Source organism: Pteronotus mesoamericanus, unplaced genomic scaffold (assembly GCF_021234165.1).
Source record: "Pteronotus mesoamericanus isolate MK-2021 breed Mesoamerican mustached bat unplaced genomic scaffold, CSHL_Meso_final scaffold_174, whole genome shotgun sequence".
Taxonomy (NCBI): domain Eukaryota; kingdom Metazoa; phylum Chordata; class Mammalia; order Chiroptera; family Mormoopidae; genus Pteronotus; species Pteronotus mesoamericanus.
In genome coordinates, this window is record NW_026555309.1 from 22,201,315 (window position 1) to 22,223,914 (window position 22,600).

General features: G+C 32.4%; 1 protein-coding gene across 18 annotated transcripts in view; it reads left to right on the plus strand.

Annotated features, from left to right (window-relative positions):
• The window catches only part of RIMS2 (regulating synaptic membrane exocytosis 2), a 473,698-nt gene that overhangs the window by 339,733 nt on the left and 111,365 nt on the right, over positions 1-22,600 (plus strand). For 6 of the 18 annotated variants that reach the window (XM_054590373.1, XM_054590372.1, XM_054590375.1 and 3 more), the window contains one exon: positions 4,822-4,922. The exons of the other annotated variants lie outside the window; for them this stretch is intronic. In XM_054590373.1, coding sequence (XP_054446348.1) covers positions 4,822-4,922 — 101 coding nt within the window. The remainder of the gene's footprint in view (positions 1-4,821; positions 4,923-22,600) is intronic. 18 annotated transcript variants of the gene reach the window in all.

Here is a 22,600-nt window from a genome sequence, read left to right on the forward strand (position 1 = left end):
CCAAATATTTACATAGAGATAAAAAGGAGTGGGGTGGGGAATTCAGGTAATATTTAAAAATTATTAAATTAGCTATGAAAATTTGTAGACTAACTCATATAGTTTCTGGATTTCAATTAAGCGTAATAATCTTAGACTTCCATGATGTCTGTAATTGTAGGTTCACTCATATTTTTCTGAATTTTGGGATTCTTTCTTGGAGCTTTGATATTAGGCTTAAGAGATTTTTCTCTTAAGATCCTCAGATTTAGGCATTTCATATAAAATCATAAGATAGATCACCGAATTGGTACTCCTATCATCCTCTGATCTTACTGTTTGACTTCATTATGAATTACGTTACTGCCAAATCTGTTTCTCTGCTTCAAAGAAGTTTGTGTGTGTGTGTGTGTAGAAAACTAAACTAATTCTATCGACATGTACTACAGAAATCACTGAAGGTGTCCTAATGGTCTTTGTAGCACACACGTAAATAGCAAACCTAAGCCACCACTGGCTTGTTGCTTGTTAATCTGACCATTTTCTACTACATCTGGATAAAAAATCCACCTATAACTTAAATTATTTAACTTGATTGCCTTACCAACATTATACATATGACTTTAACTTTCTGGACACATTAAGTAGTCTTTAAATTCAAAATTGCCATTGATTGATTTAAACTTACTGATTTAAGAACAAGTAAAACTCTTAAATGGCTTATATTGAAATTAAAGAGCTTACAAAATATGTGACATGATTTTAGAAAACACATTGAATCAGTATCAAAATATTGGATTTTAAATTATTTTAGTTTTTTTAAATAAAGATTTTCTTTTTAGAGAGGGGAAGGGAGGGAGAAAGAGAAAGAAACATTAATGTATGGTTGCCTCTCGCACGTCCCCTGCTGGGGACCTGGCCAGCAACCCAGACATGTGCCCTAGACTGGGAATTGAACTGGTGACCCTATGGTTCACAGGCCGGCACTCAATCCATTGAGCCACACCAGCCAGGGCAAAATATTGGATTTTTAAAATTAAGTGACACACAATGTACCGGGAATTTCCAATTTGAGAAAAACAAATATTTTGAGATATTTATAAATTTAATACAGCACATCTGCATTCTACTTTTCCTTTTGTCCTCTTCCCTAAAATATTCCAAGTTGATAAAATAAGGCATTGTATAACTTAAATGCAATATTAGGAAAGCCATTCAGACAATTTGAATATTATAGTTTAATACATTTAAATAGACTATCTCCTCAATAAATAGACCAAGTATATGCAAACTCTTGTTGCAAATGTGTTTGTCCAAGAAGTATGATTGTTCCATTAGCCTTACTAGCTTTTTATTACAATTTGAAGATGCTTTGATATTGAATTTGATTTTGAACATACAATAACTAATTTTTAGCATGCTCAAATTACAAAATCAAATGAAACCATTAATATGTCATCACATATAAGAATATGAATTTTAGAAATTCCTAGATAACTTTACCCTCCAAACCTATAAGCCAGTATTCCCCACAATGTGTTTTTGACATTGTTACAGCAAGATATTAACAGATAATAAGTGGGGGTTAGATTTCTGTGATGAAATGATTGTTCTTTACTGTAGAACTTTCAGAACCATTTATATACAAATTTGCAGTGTAAATCTTAAAGACTGAACAAAAATCTGCCTCTAACAATTTCACTTATTTTCCTCTTACAAAGGTACACCACTGGACATCAGTGTTGAATATTTAGAAATTATGTGTTTCTTTCTCCAACCAGAGAGTGAATACTTGCAATGATTTCTCTAAATTGTTTTTCATTCTTCAGGGAAAGAAAAAAGAAGACTGAGTTTGGTTGAAACCAAAATAATGTTATTGAAAATATTATTTCTAGGTTACTTTCATTAGAAAAAAGGACCAGCAAAGAACAATTAACTTGCTAGTGAAGAATTTTTTAGGATGGATACTTTATCAATAGGATACTGTCTTTGCCAAGGTCATTATTGTTTGTGGAGTGTTTTTTTAATGAGAATAAGTTGATAAAATACAGGAAAGGAATGGAATGGAAAATTTCCTATGAGCCAAATAATTTTGGAGAGAGACATATTGGATTACTGTCCTAAGGAGTAGCCTCATAGGAGAATTTTACATTGTAAGTGAAAAGTATATTTACCCACATTTGTTGACTATACATTCACTAAGGTGGTATCTTGAGATTTCATTGGTTAAGGCTTGAACGTAGTATTTTTCCACTTAGAGACCACTTATAGATGATGATTGAGTCTGGAGTTGAGAGATGTGTTTGAGATTGGAATTTAGTTGATAGCATATTTAAAGCATCTCCGTTTGCTGATAGCAAATACAGGTTAATATACTCTTTAAAACCATTCCCCACCTCCGCTCTGTTACCTGTTATAAATGATGTTCTGAAAGAAAATCATAAACTTGATTCTGTAAAATCTCTAAACCATTATTAAGGAGAAAGGCTCCCCCGTCCTCCCGCAAAACAACATTAAACCAATATATTTTAACTGAGGGATTGTCGAACCATGACCCACAGACCAAATCCAGCCCACTGCCTGTTTTGTAAATAAGGTTTTATTAGAGTACAGCCACATTCACTTGTGTATGAATTGTCTGTATCCATAGCTACCTTTATATTACAATGGGAGAGTTAGGGAAGAAACCATATGGTTTGCAAAGCCAAGGATATTTACTATTGGTCCATTCACTGAAAAAGTTTGCCAAGTCCTGCCAGTATATATCCCATAGTACCTGTAATCAGAAAGAATCTAATGTAGCTTTATAAGAGGTTGATTTCAGAAAATAGTCTAAATATTAGAAAATACATAAAAATGTATGGATCAATATGCATGTGTATGTATATATGTATAGGTAATGTATTTTATCTGTTGATAGGTGTTATTCATATTTAAAATACTATTTTCAAACTATGATATCAGCATGAAATTTTTTAAAAGAAACTTGTCAGACTCTCAGTTTAGCTAATATTCTTTCAATATACATATTTTTTGATGCTAGAATGGCTTTTTTATTCCCTTCTCTTGGATAAAATATACATATTTATCTGAGACTACTTCTAAGGTACGAACAATTCCAATTTTGTATTTTAATCAACTAACAGATATGATACTTGACTATATTTCACATTTATATCATGGAGGCACTCACTTGATTTTATGTGTCATTTAATTGATATTAGCATGATATATATATTCTCCATTTTGTAATTTGAGACATAATCATAATCAAATTATTATTAAAATGTTACTCTTAAAACTGATTGCCTCACTGTTGAAGAGTTGATTTAAATTTGCTGTTTTACTTAGTAATTATATAATGTAAGTAAGGTCTTTATACATTATTTTATTCAAGATTTTCTTACTCCTCTTTGAAACTTTTTCTTTCCTCTTTATACTACTTAGTTGATTTCTACTTAAAATTTGTTACTGTCAGGATTTGTCAAATATATGAGTGTTTTAGAATGAATATTAAAATACCTACCTTTAAAGAGGCATCATTTCATCCAGATATCTTTATTGCAGTTTTAAAGTTATGATCTTAAGCAAGGAGCATGTATACTTACATTCCTGTCTACACTTAGTGCTTGTACATTTACATGACACCATTTGTTATAGATACCCACTGGAGCCTACCAAGCTATGATTATTTTTCCCAGTCTGAATATTTGTAGTGTACAATTGAGATTTTGTTTTTTATTCATGAGAAATGGAATTTTCCTATATAACGTTTTTAAAAATCATAAATAACCTGGCTGGTGTGGCTCAGTGGATAGAGTGCCAGCCTGAGAACCAAAGAGTCACCACCAGTTCAGCTGCCAGTCAGGGCACATGCCTGGGTTGCAGGCGAGGTCCCCAGTTGGGGGTGTGCAGGAGGCAACCACACATTGATGTTTCTCTCCTCCTCTTTCTCCTTTCCTTCCCCTCTCTCTAAAAATAAATAAATAAAATATTTTAAAAAATCATAAATATACTTTTAAAGCACTTTTTATGTTTGCTAAGTTTTGCTAACAGAATTTAGTTATTGTTCTAACCAAAGTTTTTAAAGACCCTTTTGATATCTATAATTGATATGTTTTGAAGTAGCACCTATTATAGAAAGCATTAATCTTAATTTTTAATAAGCTTACCATCTCACTTTCTCACCTCCTTACTTTCTTTTTTCTGAAATTACTTCAGTAATATACTGTGTATCTTCTAAGTAGTACTATTCTAAGTGTTTCTTTCTTTATCCCAGTTCTAGAATGTTCAAGTTCAAGATATCTTGAAATCACATCCACATGTATGCTTAGGGCAACCTGTTTTAATACATGGGCTAATTTTATGAAATAGTTTCTAAATGCAATTGTAAAATTGTATTTGACACCAATTAAACTTACAACATTTCTTCAGTAAATAAATCAAGTCTTGATGAATTACAAGCCAAAGTTTTTATAATAATACCATTGTCAAATTTATGTATTGTCAGATATGTACTCCTTGACCTACATGTACCAGAAATGTTTTATATTAGTGAAGATTTGTTGTCTTTTTGTTTAAATTTCATTTACATTTTATTCAGATTAAAATTATTTTACATAGTTAATAATCATGATTTTGTTTGCCAAATGCATACTTTAAATATAAATAAGTTTACATTGAAATATACTCAATGCAAAAAAATTATACATTGAATTTGTAAGTACTACCTTGAATGAAAGTTATATAACAGTCTAGCATTTCTTCTTTTATACAGACTATAAGTAGGGCTCACAAATAAGAACTGAACATTAATTTTATGGATTTTTTTCTACTCGATAGGTGCTATGGATATAGAGGAGAGAAATCGCCAAATGAAAATTAACAAATACAAACAGGTAGCCGGATCAGATTCCAGACTGGAACAAGATTACCATTCAAAGGCAAGACATTTTTCTTTTTAAAAGTTGTAAAATCAATTAATCATATCAAATTGTTAGATTCTCTTAAACAGCTGAATGCAGATTAGTTAGACACAAACATATAATGCAGTGGCCCCATGATATTATTAAATTCTCAGATTTATAATGAATTTGTATACCAACTTTTAGGTATAGAATTTGCCTTATATTTAAAAATCATTATATAGGAGATTAAAGAAATGAAACTCATAAATGATCTGAAAAACAAATCTTTTAGAATTTTTCATTTGATGAAACCTATGAAGGCTCTAATACCTTCAAAATGTTTAAGCACTATTATCTTCTTATGGTTTTCCTACACATAGAATTATTTTGATTTTATAGTAGTTTAACTGAACCTGGTGTATTAATGAGGTATTGGAACAAAATACATACTTGTGAGGTATTGTACATAGTTCAAAATGTTTTTTTAGCAACAATCTTCTTAAATTGCTTTTTTGGAAATAAGCTGAGGTGCGAGGTTTACCATGGTAAGGAAAAAGTATTATTTCATTGCTCTTGTTCTTCATTGCCTTTATATTTTCAAAACATTTTAATAACATGATATTATTCATGGTCAAAGTCATGAAAAGACTTTGTTCCACTGTACCTATTTAAGATTTAATAAAAGAATGAAAGTCACAAACCTTATTCATAACATTTAGCTATTATGCATTTTATCACTTAGTAATTTAATCATAGCAATCATGTAATATTTGTGGTCTATTTATCTGTGTGTTAGAGAAAAGCAGTTTGGATTTTTATATCCTTAGGTGTACTTTATCCTAACCTACTAAACCTTCCCTTGCTCTCCATTACACTCCATTCTTTGGTAAAGTCAAGACTTAAGTAGAGCATAACTGGCTATGTTGGATATGCATTATGTGATAAGTAACACAGATTTCTTAGTTTCTCTACTATGTCATAGAGGAGGCAGAGAGTCTTACATCAGCATCATCTTTCAAACCACCAGTGTCTTCCTCAAATATACTGAATACAGACATAGAGAATATAGGATTGTTCATCACAAGACTGTGGCATATTGGAAATGGCACAGGTCCAAAGCCAAGAGAAGTAAATTTAAGACAGATAAAAATAGCTTTGCCTTTACTTCCCAGGTTCTGAACTCCTAGAAATTTTTCTCTAAAATAAAAATATGAATAACTTCAAATAGTTGTAGCAAATGTCATAGAAAAGTTTTATAATGATACAATATTTTAGATACATCACTAATCTTTTGAGCTTGTTATCAGAAATGATACCTGTGCATTACTAGGTACTTTCTTGGTATTTCTGCCTTGGACTGTATAGAGAGACCTGATTATATGTGGCCTCTGTTAAGCTCTAATCTCTCATTTATTTATTTTATATAACCCAAAGACTAAGGCATAATTCCTAATAAAATAGGATATTAAAACTTTTGTTAACATGTCTTCAGATAACACAAATTTATTTTATTTACCTGTTTATATCTCACTGCTTCAGAAGGAATGTAGATAATTTTTAAAAATAGATATGATACTCTCAACAGTAGTGTCAATGAAAAAATGAGTATCAAGGGAAAATGAAATCAAGACAAAACAAGGTCAAGCTTGTAAGCAAAATGCATAGTTTGGGATCCTAGGCACCTGCTATATGTGAGGCATATACTTTGACCATGAGCTTCCTAACAAGCAGCAAAGGCAGAAGGAGAAATTGAGTTGGTTGTATGATTTATATAGTTTGTACAATAAAAAAAAATTCTTAGAAGCAGTAGCAATGATTCTTCTAGTGGATAATACATGACAGAAATTTCTTGGAGGAGGATTGATTAAAGAATACTATAGGCATGACTCAAAATATTTTTCAGAAAAACAAGTTTTGATTCCATTCCAATTCATAAATAAATGAATGCTTGAGGCTTCAAATTTTTATAACTTTGACACTATTTACTTAGGTCAGAAGAAATTTTAGTCTTGGCAAAGGACTAATTATATTAAGCAGTATAATTTCCTAAACATTCTCTCAGGCAGTGGTTTTCACATAGCATCAATGTCACCTGAGGACTTTTAGAATTTAATTCTCTGGCCCCCCTCTAGATCTACTTAGGCAAAACTCTGGGGGTAGTATTTCTGTAGGGTAACAAGCCTACCTGATGATTCAGATGCCAACTAAGATTTAGGAACTACTGCTCAAAGGTGAGCTGCTTGTAAAATTTACTTCTGGGTAACTGAATGAGTTGACTTCCACTATTATGATTTTAAATTGAAGCCAGTGTTGACTGATAATTGTTAAAAAATGGAGACTTTGTTTTGGGAATGGAAAATCTGGCACCTTTACCAGGCCTCTCATGGTTTCTATCACCTGACTGTCAAATACTTATCATTCTGTTTTCTATTGCTGAAATTATGCCTTCAGCTTAGCCAAAAATGTAATCAACTCATATGGTACAACTTTTTAAAAGTGTTCACCACACAACTCTACTTTGTTTACTACAAATTTTTTCCTGATATGGAACTATCTTTATTGTCATCTATCTCCCCATCATTCCTAGCTTGATCTTCTTCTCTCATAGATCAAAGAGAAAAGTATAGAGGTTTTGTCATCAGTAAAGGACATATATATGTATATTTACATATATTTATTTATATATTATTTATATTTATACAAAATTAACTTCCATACCAACAGTTACTTTGATTAAAATTTTCGACAGCATTTCTCTTTTTAATTAGTAATGTTTAGTTTACTAATATTTCCATTATTTTCTTCCTTATTTTGATAACTTGTCAATTAAAATATTGCTGTTGACCTATGTACTATGATATAATTCTTGAAAAAAATCATTTAACTGATGAGGGACCGTAGCTTTGAAAGTTTATGTAATTTATCCAAATTTACATAGGCTCTAAGTCATGGGAAGTAATATTCATAGCTAATCTGGTTTTCAAGTTTGAGCTGTCTGAGATTATATGCAAAGCCTCAGGCATATGGAACATGTGCTATACATCTGAGCAATTTTCCTGAAATTCCAATGGAGCTATTAAGCAGTTTTGGTGTAATGTAATCGAGTATTAGTGAAGTTCTTTTTTAACGGCACATTCCACATTTTAAATGACATTGCCTCCCTGAATTTTTCTAATCTTCTGCACTGATAGTTTGTAAACAATTCTTACTAATTTGAAAATAAAATCTTTTTCGTATCTCACTTGGAAAGCATCTGTAGAGAGATGCCTATTGTTACTGCCTTTTAAAGAACATTTTAAGTAGATTTGGAAATTTAAAAGCAGAGAGCCTACATTTAATAAGAGCAGTAAAACGCATATGCAGATGTGGTTTATTTTTAATCAATGGATGATTTCTTGTTTTTTTCCCCCTCACATTAGATTTTAACTATGTAGCCAATGCACCCTTTCATTCCTATTGGTATTCTGCCTCTCCCAGTTTAAATGTGATTCTACTATTCTACTCTTGGCAGAAGTTTAAAGATCAACTTTTATTTTTTCTATAAAAGAGTTTTTTCTCTGCTCTTCATTTGTTCAGAAAAATGGGAAATATCTATTAATTTTAACAAAGCAAATTATAATTCAGCATAGACCAAATACCCTTCTGAGAGTAATATAATATTTAATTAATATAATTAGCAATAATTGAAAACCAAGCAATGTATATAGTATATCTGAAAAATAATATGGGAAATTGGTAACTTTATTTAAATATGCTTTAAATTTTTTAAATTAGTCATATTTAATATATTAAAATTATCCCAGAATATATTTTTAAAAGGGTAGTCCCTAATATTTTAACAGAGAATGCTCTTCAGTTCATTGATACAGTATTTATTTGGAACTCAAAGTTCAGTTCTCTGTAGAAATCATGACCTTTGAAAAAATGCTAGTAGTGTTTCCACAAAATCATCACAAAACTATCTTACCCCATTATAGCACTTAAAATTTTCTGTTTTTATTTGCCTCTCTGTAATTAAGTAATATAGCCTATACATTACTCAGAACTTTTCAAATGTGGACCGTAACCACACTAATTCATTTAACCCGTAATCTAATAGAATGAGTTAGTGCTGTGGGGTCAGAGGACAACACAGTGAAAGAAAGGGAAAGAGTTTATCTCCATTCATTGTGCTTGCCTGTACCGAGGCAGTCACCCTCTCACCCAGGCTTTTGTCTTTTCAGGACCTATTCACCAATTTCCAAGAGACATTAGGAAGAAAGCAACCAAACTAATTTACATTAACATATGAATAACAGCACACAAATAGTGTCATTTAAAAAAAAAAAAAGCCGTGTAAATAGAAATAAAAATCACATGATTGAATTGTAGGCTATATCAATATTAAAAAAAATTCAAACAGGCAAAGACAAAGTATTTTGGGCAAGTAGATAGCCACTGTTAACTAAGTTGTTTCCTTTATTAGAGCTTATTCTCTTCTCAATACTGAGAATATACATTCAATGCCAACCTTAAGTGCTTTAAATTGACTTTTAAGACACAGGCAATAGGACACTAGAAGAGTGGGGAAGCAGGTTGGGGCTCATTTCGGAGTGGCTGTGTATAGATATGATGTTTGTAAGTCAAGAGATCTTTAAAACTCCAGTATCATCAAAATGTGGCAGCAGTACAGGAGTTTACTGTGGCAGATGAGAGCACAGCTTGGAGTCAGGCAGACTTCACCTGGGTGACTTTGGATAGGTTAACCTCCAAATAGTCATTAGGATGAAATTAGTAGAATGCTCAATAAATGGTACAGATAATATTCATCATCATTATTATTTTATAATAACAACAGCAAATAGGCACCAGCAATGAATATGATTAGGTCAAAAAGAAATGGTAAAGAAATAACAGAGCTAATGAAAAGGGTTTCAGTGTAATTCACTATTATTGAATGTTTCCTTTATTCTCCAAAAGACTCAAGCAACACAGATCTAAAAGGAAAAATCAAATTTAGGGGGGAAGAATTTGTGAGTCTTCTAGGGATGTGGAGATTAAAAAATAAAAGGATATTGGAACCCAGTGTATGATGAGAAATTACAAACTAAATTACTGAAATTAAGTAATTATGTTATCAAGGTTGACATTAAATATGCCTGGCCCTTGGGGAAATGATTAACATGTATGTATATGGGAATGGATATTTAAAAAGAAATACTCCTTTATAGTGGTGACATAAACAAATCTGAAAACTGAAAAACTAAATTTATAAACAGCAAATTTTAAAATGTAAATTAGGTGGCCTTGTAAAAATTACTAAGATACACAAAAATATAGGTATTTATAAAGTGAAGAAATGAAAGATATGCTGTAATTTTACAGCAGTGATTGAAATAAAATGTTAGGGAAAACAGCTTTTTGCCTAAGCTGAAAAGTTGAGTTGCAAGTAGCATTCAACACCCCCCAGGAACATTGCAATTGAGCTAGGCCCAGTGCCCACTGCAGGAAGAGCTGCTGCTGCATCATTCTCAAGCTACCAAGAGAGCACACTATTCATCTAAAACAGATACCATTGTGCCAGTGTTAGATGGAATCATTTGATGAACAGAACTGGAGAATTCTAATAGGAGCAACCTCCTGTTAGAATTAATAGGAGTAACCCAATCTCTATCCTGCAAGATCCTCCAGGAGAAGGTTAAGATGCCCCATAGAAGTAATGATGCATCCTTTCTTGGTATAGGCAGTCTGCTATTTCATGAACAGAGGAAGGATTCAGATTCTCAAAAAAAATTCCACTATACTGGATCTGGCCAGATGTCAGCAGAAAGGTTTCATTTTTTAAAAAAATTTGGAATTAAGATCACCTAACCCTAGTTTTCACCCAAACCTGGTCAAGAAATATTATCAATCAATCTTTTTGCTGAAAATACTTTGTAAAATTTTTCTATTTTTGTGTTAATTTCTACCTAACCCTGCAATCAGATAGCTTCATGTTCTGTTGCAAATCTCAAGAGGAATTTTGTGAAATTGCTAATATGGGAACATAGGGAGGGGGAAAAAAGACTAGTTACATTACACAGAAGCATTCTTACTGCCAGATTTAGCTTACATGGCTCTGAGAAAGGGTGCTGATTCCTAGGTGCCAATGCCACCCCTTCATGGCCCGCGTCTCCTCCACTATCGGAGTATACATTTTGACCAAGTATTGCACACTTTAGATTGTTTCCTGGCTCTAGGCTGCTTGACTGCTTATCCAAGCCAACCAGTCTTCAAGCCTTTCATTAGTCACCTGCTGTGTACTTTTTTACATCATTCCAAGGTTGTTCCTTTACCAAGTATATTTATGAAGAGAAATAAAACTAGATTTTAAAATCTAGATAATTAAACTATTAATGTAAGAGCAGCAATATACAGTATGGCCCTAGAAGTGCAAGAGATATTAGTGGTAATCTTTATCAAGGCCTGATTTAAAAATCCTCAGTCCCACCTACAAAATCTACAGGTGGCTGTATTGCCTAATTAAAAGTGAGCCATGGATTGAAATGAAAAAGAAACGAGATAAAATCAGATTTTAAAATACTTTACATCCTATTTTTTTTCTTCTAAGGTGTTTTCTTGTTCATGTTTGTGAAGGTAGATTTCTCATTTATATTATATTAAAATTCACAAAACTAGAATTTAAAAGTAAATAAAAATTTTCCAAAATTTCTTGACTTATCTTTGAGATAAATAAAGGAGGAGATAATCAGTACATCAAGGGAGAAGCAGCTATTGCAAGTATAACTTCTTCCTATTCGTGTGCACTATGGAAACCGTAGCAGCAGCCACATCCACAGCACCACCTCTGAAATCTAGATGACAATAGCAGAGACAGAGGCAGTTTTGTTAATCAGGCTTCAGTTTATTTTTAGTGATTGTGATTAAACATAGACTCCATAGTAGTATTAAAAGTGTGGACTCCAGAACCAAATTGCTTGGGTTCAAATCTTACCTCTGTAACCATTTATATGACCTTGGGCAAGTTAATTAACATCTTTGTGCCTAGGTTTCTAATTGTATAGGACATGCTAATAATAGTACCTACACCATAGAATTGCTTTCAAAATTAAATATATATATATGTTACTCTTAAGCAGAGTTTGCAGTATATAAAGGTATAATTAAATGGTAGCTGTAATATGGTGATGATCATGATAATAGTGATGATGATGATGATGATGATGATGGTGGTGGTGGTGGTGGTGGTGGTGGTGTTGGTGATGATGGGAAAGGAGAAAAACAAAAATTGTTAAATTGTTTTCAATGGGTAACTGGTCCTTACTAAAGTTCTTGGTGGTTCAGGTTTATATCTGTTTCCATCAACATTCTACTATGTATATATAAATATATATTTAAGGTAATACTAAAAATAAGTGGGTGGAAAGAGAAGAAAAGTATACAAATTAATGATAATTTTAAAAGTCTAAAAATTGAATTGGGTTGTCTTATTTTTATTACTTTAGTCGAGTTTTTATCTACCCCAAATTATTATTCTTACCATTTCTGCTCCTTAGCTACTGGTAGTATTTAAACTTTAATTTAAAGGTAGATAAAATTATATTTACACATAATTTACCTATACTTGCACACACATGCACACATGCCCACACATCCTACAGCTCTGAGCCAAAGGAGAATTTCTTTTAGCTGACAGAAGCCACAACTATTCATTTCCTTTTTGTCTCCTAAGTACAAATATACTTTGCTTTACATGGAATTTTAGAAATTTTGTATTTTTATCTGTGATTAATCTTTGAATTTAAAAGTTTCTAGCTTTAGGGTTTTTTTCCCCCCTTAACATTTTGTATTAGTTTGCTAGGGTTGCCATACAAAATACCACAGACTAGCTAAAACAGCAGAAATTAACTTTCTTACAGTTCTGGAAGCCTGAAGTCCAAGATGTGTTGGCTGGTTTTGTTTCTGTCCAGACCTCTCTCCTTGGCTTGCATAAAACCACCCTCTGGCTGTGTCCTAATATGGGTATTCCTTAGTGTGTGTCTATATCCAAATTTCCTCTTATAAAGACACTGGTCATGTTGGATTAAGATCCATGTACATGATTGACTTTTATCTTTTTTATACTTTTATCTTAAATACCTTTTTAAAGGGCCTATCTACAAATACAGTCACATTCTGAGGCACTAGAAGTTAGGAATACAACATATGAATTTGGGGGTACACAGTTCACCCATAACATATCTCTTCAAAGTAATTAATGGTATTTTAAATTATCACTTTAATGCATTATGATTATAATGTGAATGCATTATGATTATAATGTGAATACTGACTTTTAGGTAACTAATTATATTATTTCAAATGTTTTGATTTCTTAAACTGTTACTTTTTAAAATTTTTTCCAACTACATTCTCTCACGTCCTAGCAGATAAAATATATTTAATTTTGTGTTTGCAAGTTTATTTTTAAAATAATTTTTCTTAGTCATAAAACCACATTTAAATTAAAATATGGCTTTCTTATCCGTAATTTTATGCTGACGTTTAAACATTGGTCCTTATTCTTTACATGTATTTGTGAATTGCAACCTTTTACTATATAACCACATATCAGGCCAGGAAATCTTAAAAAAAATTAATTATTAGGAAGTCATTTGAGATGACTAAGACAGCAACTTAGGTTGTAGAACACTATAAAATTATGGAAGAAATTTTAATTTCTCCTTTTTTAGTAAATATAAGGTTATTAAAAATTGACAAAAGAAAGAATTTTAAAGAATTTGCAGTCAGCCACCCACTTCTAAAAGAGTCAATGGACAATAGCTTTTATTGCCAAAAGCAATAATTTCTTACTGTATATTATCTAAGAACACACAGAAGAGACCATTTTACTTTCCCTCCAGCACAAAAAAAATTTATTCATTCATCCTTGCTTTCGTCAAGTGTCCAGAGTTACTGGCTTGCTAACAACTAGAATACCCTACAGGGGATACAAGGGATGCATGATATTGATCTCCGAGGGGAACGAGACCTGGCTTTATTGAATCAGGGAGGATGTGGGAAATAAGGATGGAAGAAAACGTGATAAATAGGGCAGAAGCGTTCCTTCCAACTCAAATTTTATGTAATCTAAAAGGAATAAGTATAGACATATAAAAATTACAAATATAAGAATATTCAAAGCATTAGGAATATGAAAACTTATAGACCTTCTGAATCTATGGCTTTTATCACCTACTAAAATACATATTTCTGTCTCATATAGTAATTCTTTACTTATTTCATATCTTTTGTACTAACATATGCACTTCTTGAGAATAAGGAGTATTTTACTCATCTTTGTAGTCTCTCCAGTGACAAGCATTTTGCTTTAGTTATAATAAGCACTCAAAGGGTTTGTGTGTGTGTGTAAATGAACATGAGCATAGATGTTAGAATGGCAGCGTGGGGCATATGTTTGGAAAAGGTTTTAGAGGAGGTAAATATTAAACATTTTGTACCATGATATGAATAAGATGTAAACTTTAGGAGGAAGTATGGATTGATTATTGCATAAGAGTCAAAAGCAGATTTTCTAGTGGGCATGTGATTATTGGTTTCTGTCTGGAGTTAATCATAATAGAGAGAATACTGAGAAATAGTTGGAAGATTTGGGTTCTAATTTTGATTCTGCCACTTAGGTGGTAAGACTTTGGATGAATTGCTCAATAGTTCTTTACAGCCCAGTTTTTTCTGTGTACAAATTGAAGGAACCCTGTAATTTATAAAGTGCTATACAAATACCTAGCACTTTGGAGACTACATTGAACAAAATCACTATTAGCACTTGTATTTTAGGGAGCCTCATCAGTAATTAAGCAAATCATTTAATCTCATAGCTTAATCTTTAAAATTAGATTTGAACTAGATTTTCTGTGTTTCATTTCCTTCATCTAATACTGTTTTTTAATTCATTGACTCAGAAATCTCTGATCAGTGTCAGACTCTCAATGGGATATATTCTCACAAATGATTGAATCTATACATTTTTAAATTAACATAGAATAATAGTTATGATTTAGAAAATAAATTGTATGCATAATGTTTTTGCCTATTATTTTCATGAAATAGTTGATAGCTAAGTTTGAATCAATACTTAATACACAACCTTTAGTCAATGAGCCTAATTATTTAACTAGGACATTGTGGAGCCACCTGCATCACTAATTTCTATTTAATTTGGCTAATTGTAATTTGAACACATCTACACTTTGATTATGTGATAGTTTTGTTCATGAGTACAAAAGTTTGTTGTAAATTTTCTTCAAATAGAAAGATTACAGATATTATTTATTAGCAAAGTAAATTTACTAATGTTTTCCTAAATGTAGAATTTTGATTATTTGATTTCATCAGCTTTGGAGATGGTAAAATAATACTTCAATTTGGAAACAATATAGCTAACCTTGAAATATATCTCATATGAAAAAAGGAACTTTTGGCTGATGATTACTTCAGGAAATAGAAATATTGTTGTAAAAGGGTATGGAACTTGGCCTCGCATGTGGGAGTGCCCAGTAATGGTATTTTTATTACTTATAACATATGAGGTAGGAGTAATAAAAAAAAACAACAACTGACAACTGAATTGCATTCTGATGGATGAACCAAAACTTACCAGTTCAATACAATGTCCTGAGTAACAAAGAAAATGCTGATTTTATTATTGGCCCTTTCAGGTCTCTTTATGCCTAAGAATACTCACAGCAAGGCTAACAGTCTGAAGGGGCCAGCCATATAAGAACATGTTACTTCTTAATTTAAGCTCATTTCCATTTTCTCCCTAGACTAAAACTAAGTAAATAAAAGATTACCTGAATTTTAAACTGAATATAAAAGCATTAGTTCAATAGGATATAAAACACCTTTTTATTCAAGTTAGTTTATATGATACTGCATTTTTTATCACTTTTAAGTTTCACTTGTTTAAAATCTATCCAAGTTGTGTTATTTTCATGCTGTTTTTATGTTCTGATTATGCATGTCATTTTAGATAGAATTTTTAAAATTCCAGAAAGGAAATAAAATCTTTATTTTAAAGTATATACTTAAAGAAGAAAACAGTATGTGAATATTTTTAAAAGAAATGACTTAGGTTCTAAACATCCTTGCCTAGTATCCCATTAAAAGTGAAATTGTGGTTCACAAAAACTCTTTAAATGAAAAACAATAGACTTTTATATTAACAAATTGTGTAAGTTTAGTCAGTTCACTTCTCTGACTCTCTGTTTTCTCATTTATAAAATGAGGAAGCCAATAAGAATGTCACTTTCACCTGTAAAATATTGTGATTTTTTTTTTAATAACTCAGTGATGAGCAATTAACTAAAGGTATGCTCCAACATCAAATAACATTCTTTGGGTTTCTTTTTAAGGGTGGTTATATGAGTCCTCTTTTGTATATCTGAACATATTTCGTAGCCTCAGGGGACAGTTAGTAACTTTCTCTTTCCTACAACTCAGAACTGCATACCTAGGTGTCTCTGAAGCTGATCAACTATTTATTCTGAATTCTGGTTCTGCAATATTAAAAGAAAAAAATGTCAGAGAGACTATCAAATGAATAACAGTAAAACAAAGGACTGAGTAAATGAGGAAGGAATAAAGGAAGAGAGGATGAAAAGAAGGAAAGGAGGGAGGGAAAGGGAGGTATAATTCTTCCAGTCTAGGAGTTCATAATCAAATAAGGAAGACATACATAGGTAATGCTCATGCAAAATAGGCTGTGTTAAGAGATATAATAAAAGTAAACCCTGCAAAGGAAGAGTGAGAAGAGGATTATTCATTTTGCTTGGAGAAATTTGTGGCTACATTGTAAAATAATACATGAGGTGAAGGAGCGATCAGGCAGAGGGAAATCTGAAGCAAGTTACAGAAGCATAAGAACGCAAGGCATGTTTAAGGAACAGTGATCTAGTGGTTCTTTAGAATGGAAATTCTAAAATTTAGAATGGAGCAAACTGATGTAAGAGTATTAGGAGATAACAATGGAAGGTTGATTGGGACAAGATTGTGGAAGGCTTTACATCTCTCTGTTAAAAATCTAGAATGATCCTTGTTACACTCATGGGCTTTAAAGTCACCAATATGAACTTACTCGTGCTTTTAGAAGATAACTTTAATGGTATACTTAAGATGCATTTGAAAGAGAAATTAAAGACAAGGAGTCCCATTCAGAAGCTATTGTTGTAGTCCAAGCAAGATCTAATTCTTATTCCTTGCCATGTTTTAACTGTTGGCTCCATTCAAAGCGGTTTTAATGCAAACCCAGTTGATGCTGCTCTATCTTCTCACACAAGGAATGAGAGTAGTGGACCTCTTCCAAATTTCTGCCCTATCCTAAATTTGATGGGTCATTGTAACTCTCCGTCCCTTTCAAGTTTTTCAACACTGGTAAAAGAGTACCTTGAGTTACTCTATTATTTTTAAAGTATTAATATTTTAAAGAGAACCCCGCTTTATATTTCCAATCCATTAATTTTTGTTGTGTTTCTACCTGCTTAAGATTCCCAGGACCTTGGTTCTACTTTCGGAATGCTAGATTGCCCTTCAATATCTGTAATATCTCTATCCTATATCCTAATAAAAGATATAAATATTCTCTAAAAATACAAAAATCATATGATAAGCCATATAATATTTAAAGATATTTATAAAAGACCAAGTACCAGGAATTCTTATGGGTAAGGAGAGTTTCTTTATATTTCTTAATTCTAGCTGGATATTACAGGTTTCTAATCTGAGGGCTTGGGGAAGCTTTTACTGGTGTAAGTATTTTAACAGTGATTCTTCTCTCTTCTGGAAAAATAAAGGGCTCATTGGTTTGGACTAGCAGCAGACAGTCAGTTCTACTCTTTCTGAGCTTGGATGTGAATGAAGTGTTAAGTATATCAGAATGAAATACTTTTATTAATACAAAGGGTCTGAAAAGAACCAACTTTGAGAACACTTCTTGACTTAAGCAGAGATTTCAGGAGTAATGAAGGGCATAAAAATGAATCTAACATCTGAAACCAATATAAAGTAATAGTGAAATTCAACTGTAATTTAAAAATTAAAAATTAAATAAATTTTTAAAAGTCAGTACTCACTAACACTGCCTAAAAAGATTTATTCAAGCTACTTGGATACATGTAAATTAATAAATGTCTGAGTGTTAATACATATTATCTGTAAATTTAAAGATAACAGTTGTCTTAGCTGTTGGGAAAAAGAAATGGCATAGAAAATATTTGAAAGTTGTTTGTAAACTATAAAAATTATTCAACTTTTAATAATTATTAGTGTTATGGTCACAGATTGTTACATTCCCTGGCTTAACTTTTCTTGTTGCTAACTCTAATTATAATTATAAAACCTAATGCAAGTTACAGCTTTAAGAATAAAAAATTTCCAAGTTAGGTTTGGTGTTATCCCACCTTAAATAAATCACCCAATTTGGTGTCAAAGAACAGTGACTTATTTTTTAAATGGAATAAGGAATTAGGAACTTATAAAGTTTTCATAGCTTTTTTCAAGTCAAGGTAAAATGTTTGAGATTATAGCCGAATGATGATAAAAATTGAGTATCACAATCTAGAGCTTTTTTCATTTTATCATGGACTATGCCTAATTATTATCATAATAAATATTGACTATGTGTCAAGACCTATGATCTGTTAAAATTTACATTAGGATCAGGGAAGAGACTTGGCCACAAGTACATAGTGACCTGAAAGTGGGGAAGCAGTTACATATTTATATCTTTCAACCTCTATTCCATAGTCATTATAATATACCTCCTCTTACCATTAAAATTAGATGACTGTATTATGGTTTTCATAATATTACTGGTTAAAGAATGTTTCTTTATACCATGAGGATAGAAAATATTTTTCTGACACAGAACAGTATGAGTGGCATATCATTCAGGGTTACATTCAAATGTTATTAACAAAAAACCTTACAAAATTATCTGAATAAATACAGATTATATTTTCACAAACAAGGGGTGTAAACAGCAGTCCTCAGCTAGTACTGCTTGTTTTTAGAGCGTGTGTTCCTGCTCCCTGTTGTTAGCGAAAGATGTTCATCCTCATTGTCACGGAGTGGCTCCTGCACAGCCCTGAGCTCACGTTTAAACTCCAATGCCAAGAGGGAGGGACGGATGGCCATCCCAAATCAGTGAGCCCTCTGTACTCAGAAAAGTAATTGCACTCTCCAAACCACCTGGTCCCCCGTGGCCAAGGCAGGAGGCTGCTTATATATCAGAGGCCAGACTCAAGTCACATGATCTCTCTAGTTATACAAGGGATCCTGAATGGTTTCGTTTGGTTTTGTTGTTGTTGTTTATTAAACCACCAAAATAAATCTGGACTTTTTTTTGTAAAGAACAAACAGAGGAAAAGAATATTAATAGACATTCAGCAGCAACTGTGACAAATAAGTGTAATAGACTCTGATTACTAACATGAAAGACCGAGGACCCATTCAACAGCCCCGGATAGCTAAAAATTAAGATATTTGTTTCTATAAAATGAACAAGCAATATTTCTCAGCTGAATAGAGTGTAGAATATTGGAGGGGAAGTCAAAGATAACTCACAGATTTTCTGGGTTTTAGTTGGATATTGAGCCTGTTAAATAATGCAGGAATATAGGCAATACAAAAACAGCTAGCTTGAGGTGAAAGAGAATAAATTTGGTCTTGGCCACACAGAATTTGATGTTCCTGCAAAATAACATATGGGAGATGTCCTGTTGGAATCTGGAAATACAGGTCTGAAGCTTGGGAGAAAAGTGTGGGCAAAAGATAAGGATTTATTTGTCATCACATGGTAGTTAAAATGGATAGATAATGAATTAGATCACCCTGGGGCAGTATGTATAGTGAAAAGAAAAGAGGGCTAAAGGTTAAAATTTTTCAAAAAAATAATTTAAAATCAGGTTAAAGGAAGCAAATCCAGCAAAGGAGATTAAGAGGGATAGTCAGGGAGATAAGGGAGAAACTGTGAAAGACATTATCTGAGAAGCCACACTGGAAAAGTTTTAGGGAGAGGACTTCAACAACGTTAGATGTAATAGCAAAATCAGGAAAGAAGAAAACTAAAAAGATACTACTAGCTAGTGAATTAGGATATTGTTGGGTGGGTGGGTGGGTGGGGGGTGTGTGTGTGTGTGTGTGTGTGTGTGTGAACAGTTCCAGTAAATGGTGGAATGGAATAGGTGAAAAGTTATGGGTTCTGAGGAGGACAGTGGTAAGTGCATTTGTAAATGCATTTGTTAAAGGCAAAAGTGTGATCTAGATCTCTAAGCCTGGGATTTCATTGCAAAACTCACATTTCTGTCTCTGAAAATTCTGAGAAATCAATGGAAATAAATAAAGAGTGACATTTTTCAAGGAGGAGTTTATTAAAAGTACACATAGAGTTCCCAGTGAGCCAAGCCTTTGGGAAAGTCATAATTGATTACTAGTAATCTTCCTCTACAAATCCTCCAGGAAAAACAATTGACCTTACAAAATTTCCTTCACACCAAGAGACAAAAATATCGGTCCCTAGGCTAATGGCTACCCTTTTTACAATTATGGATTTTTACCTTAAGCTGTTCTTGCTGGTTCATCTTTCACAAGATTTTGTGGATGACTTATTTACAGACCTGATGTACTATTGTCTTTTACTCATTGTGTCCTTAAGTCTGAGCCCTACGAACAATGCATATATTCCTAAACCCCATACTGGGTAGTGTGCACCAACTCTGCTCAGTGCCCACTTCATAACTTGAAATCAGCCATGATAGGAGTATTTATTCCTCAGAAATCAACAAGATATAAATCAAAACTTTTCACCCTTGGATAGCTGGTTGTTAAATATATACTAGCACCCTGACTATAGCCCACATGGAGAATGAAAGAATTAGGTGACTAAACTCTATTCAGCTGTCATCACAGTGTTTTATGCTCTTATTTGATACTTTATGTGGGAGATAATACTTGAGTATATAGCCAAGATGAAAAAAGCATTCCATCCATTTTTATTGAGTTCCTACTACATGCCAGACACTGCTCTAGGTGGTAGGAATATAAAATAAATAAGATAATAATTATTCTCAGGGAGTTTATAATCTAGCAGGATGGATGGATGGATGGATGGATGGATGGATAAATAGACAGGAGACATATATATGGTAAAACTATAAGAAAGACATGAATAAATCAGTTTAGGAATACTCAAGGTAGTGGTTAACTCTCCTTAAAGGAATTAAGGAAGATTTTTCTAGCTGGGATTTCATTTGAAGAATATTGTTTATAAGGCTAAACCTTAAATTAGCCCTCAATATTCTGGGGCCTTTCCTGTCTTTTCTGTCCCAAGCAAAGACCTTATCACACAATACGCCCTTTAGGAGACCTATCTAAACAAAATGATCTCTAACGAACATTTTTGCACAGTGCAGCATTCAGATTAGACACCGATAAGAGCCTTGGCTAGGACAGAGAAGAACATCATCTGGAAGTAATTCTTTGGAGAGAGTATCTGCAATTGTAGGACTATCAAAAGACAACAGCTATTCTCTCTGAATTATGATATGCAATAAAAATCAGATGTCAAAAAGGAGAACATCTTGTTTCATGATTCTTTAATTGACTGAAGTGCCAAGACTCCTTCTGCTTTGTTTTTGTCTCCCCTACACATTCTCTCTCTCTCTCTCTCTCTCTGATAGTAAAGCCCTGCCCAGAACTTCAGCCTCTCCTTTCTCTTCCAAAGATTAGGTTTGCCTTAATTTTTCCCTATCTTTTGATCTACTCATTGTATTTTCTCTCTGAATATGATATGAACAGTCCTACAAGTCTTCTTGGTGGTATAAAACTTGTTTTTTCTTCAAACCTGGGTTTTCTTACTGTCCAGTATTTTGCAATAATCAATTCTTGAATTAGAGCTTTAGACAGCAAATTAAAGTGTTCTGGTGAGATTTATTAAACTGAAGACTATAAATGCTTAAGGGAACTCTTATAATTCCACCCACATGTTTTGTCTGAGAAGTTCCTGTATAAAGCTCAAACAACCTGAGATGCTGTAGAGAAATCACTAGGAAACAACCTAATTAAAAACTTTAAATGAGTATACCGGATAAAATAAAAATTTTATTTTAGAAATTTGAATACACTTTTTTCCTCAGGATTACTATTCTAAAATTTTAATTAAAACTTTCAATAGAGCTTTTCAGATATGCTGTTACTTTCCACTAATGTTAGGTAAATAGGGCAAACATTAACTTTTCCTGGCCACTTAGAAACTCCTTAGGGTCTGGAACATCCTGAAGAATAATAATTTCCTGTAAATTTTTCTAGTTCATGATCTGCTTAATAATAATGTACAAAACATCAAAATGTTGTCGGGAAAAGCTTTCTCGTTCTCTTACAAGATTTTAATGATCTCTAATCAGAGGACAATTTTCAGCTGGGATCATGTAATCCTATGCAATAAATCTTTCTCTTTTTTTCCATTAAAGAGAACAATGATCATTCATTGTTCATCTGTCAGCCATGAACTAATGTGTGACAGTCCTTTGAAACACTGTTTATTGTGCAGTGCCAAGACGATACCAACTATTTCCTAAAGAAATGAACTTACGTTTATAACTCATTACCTTGGTATAATAATAATTTTGTTGCATCTATCTCACTTTTAAAGTATATACTTTTGCTTACCATACTTTAGG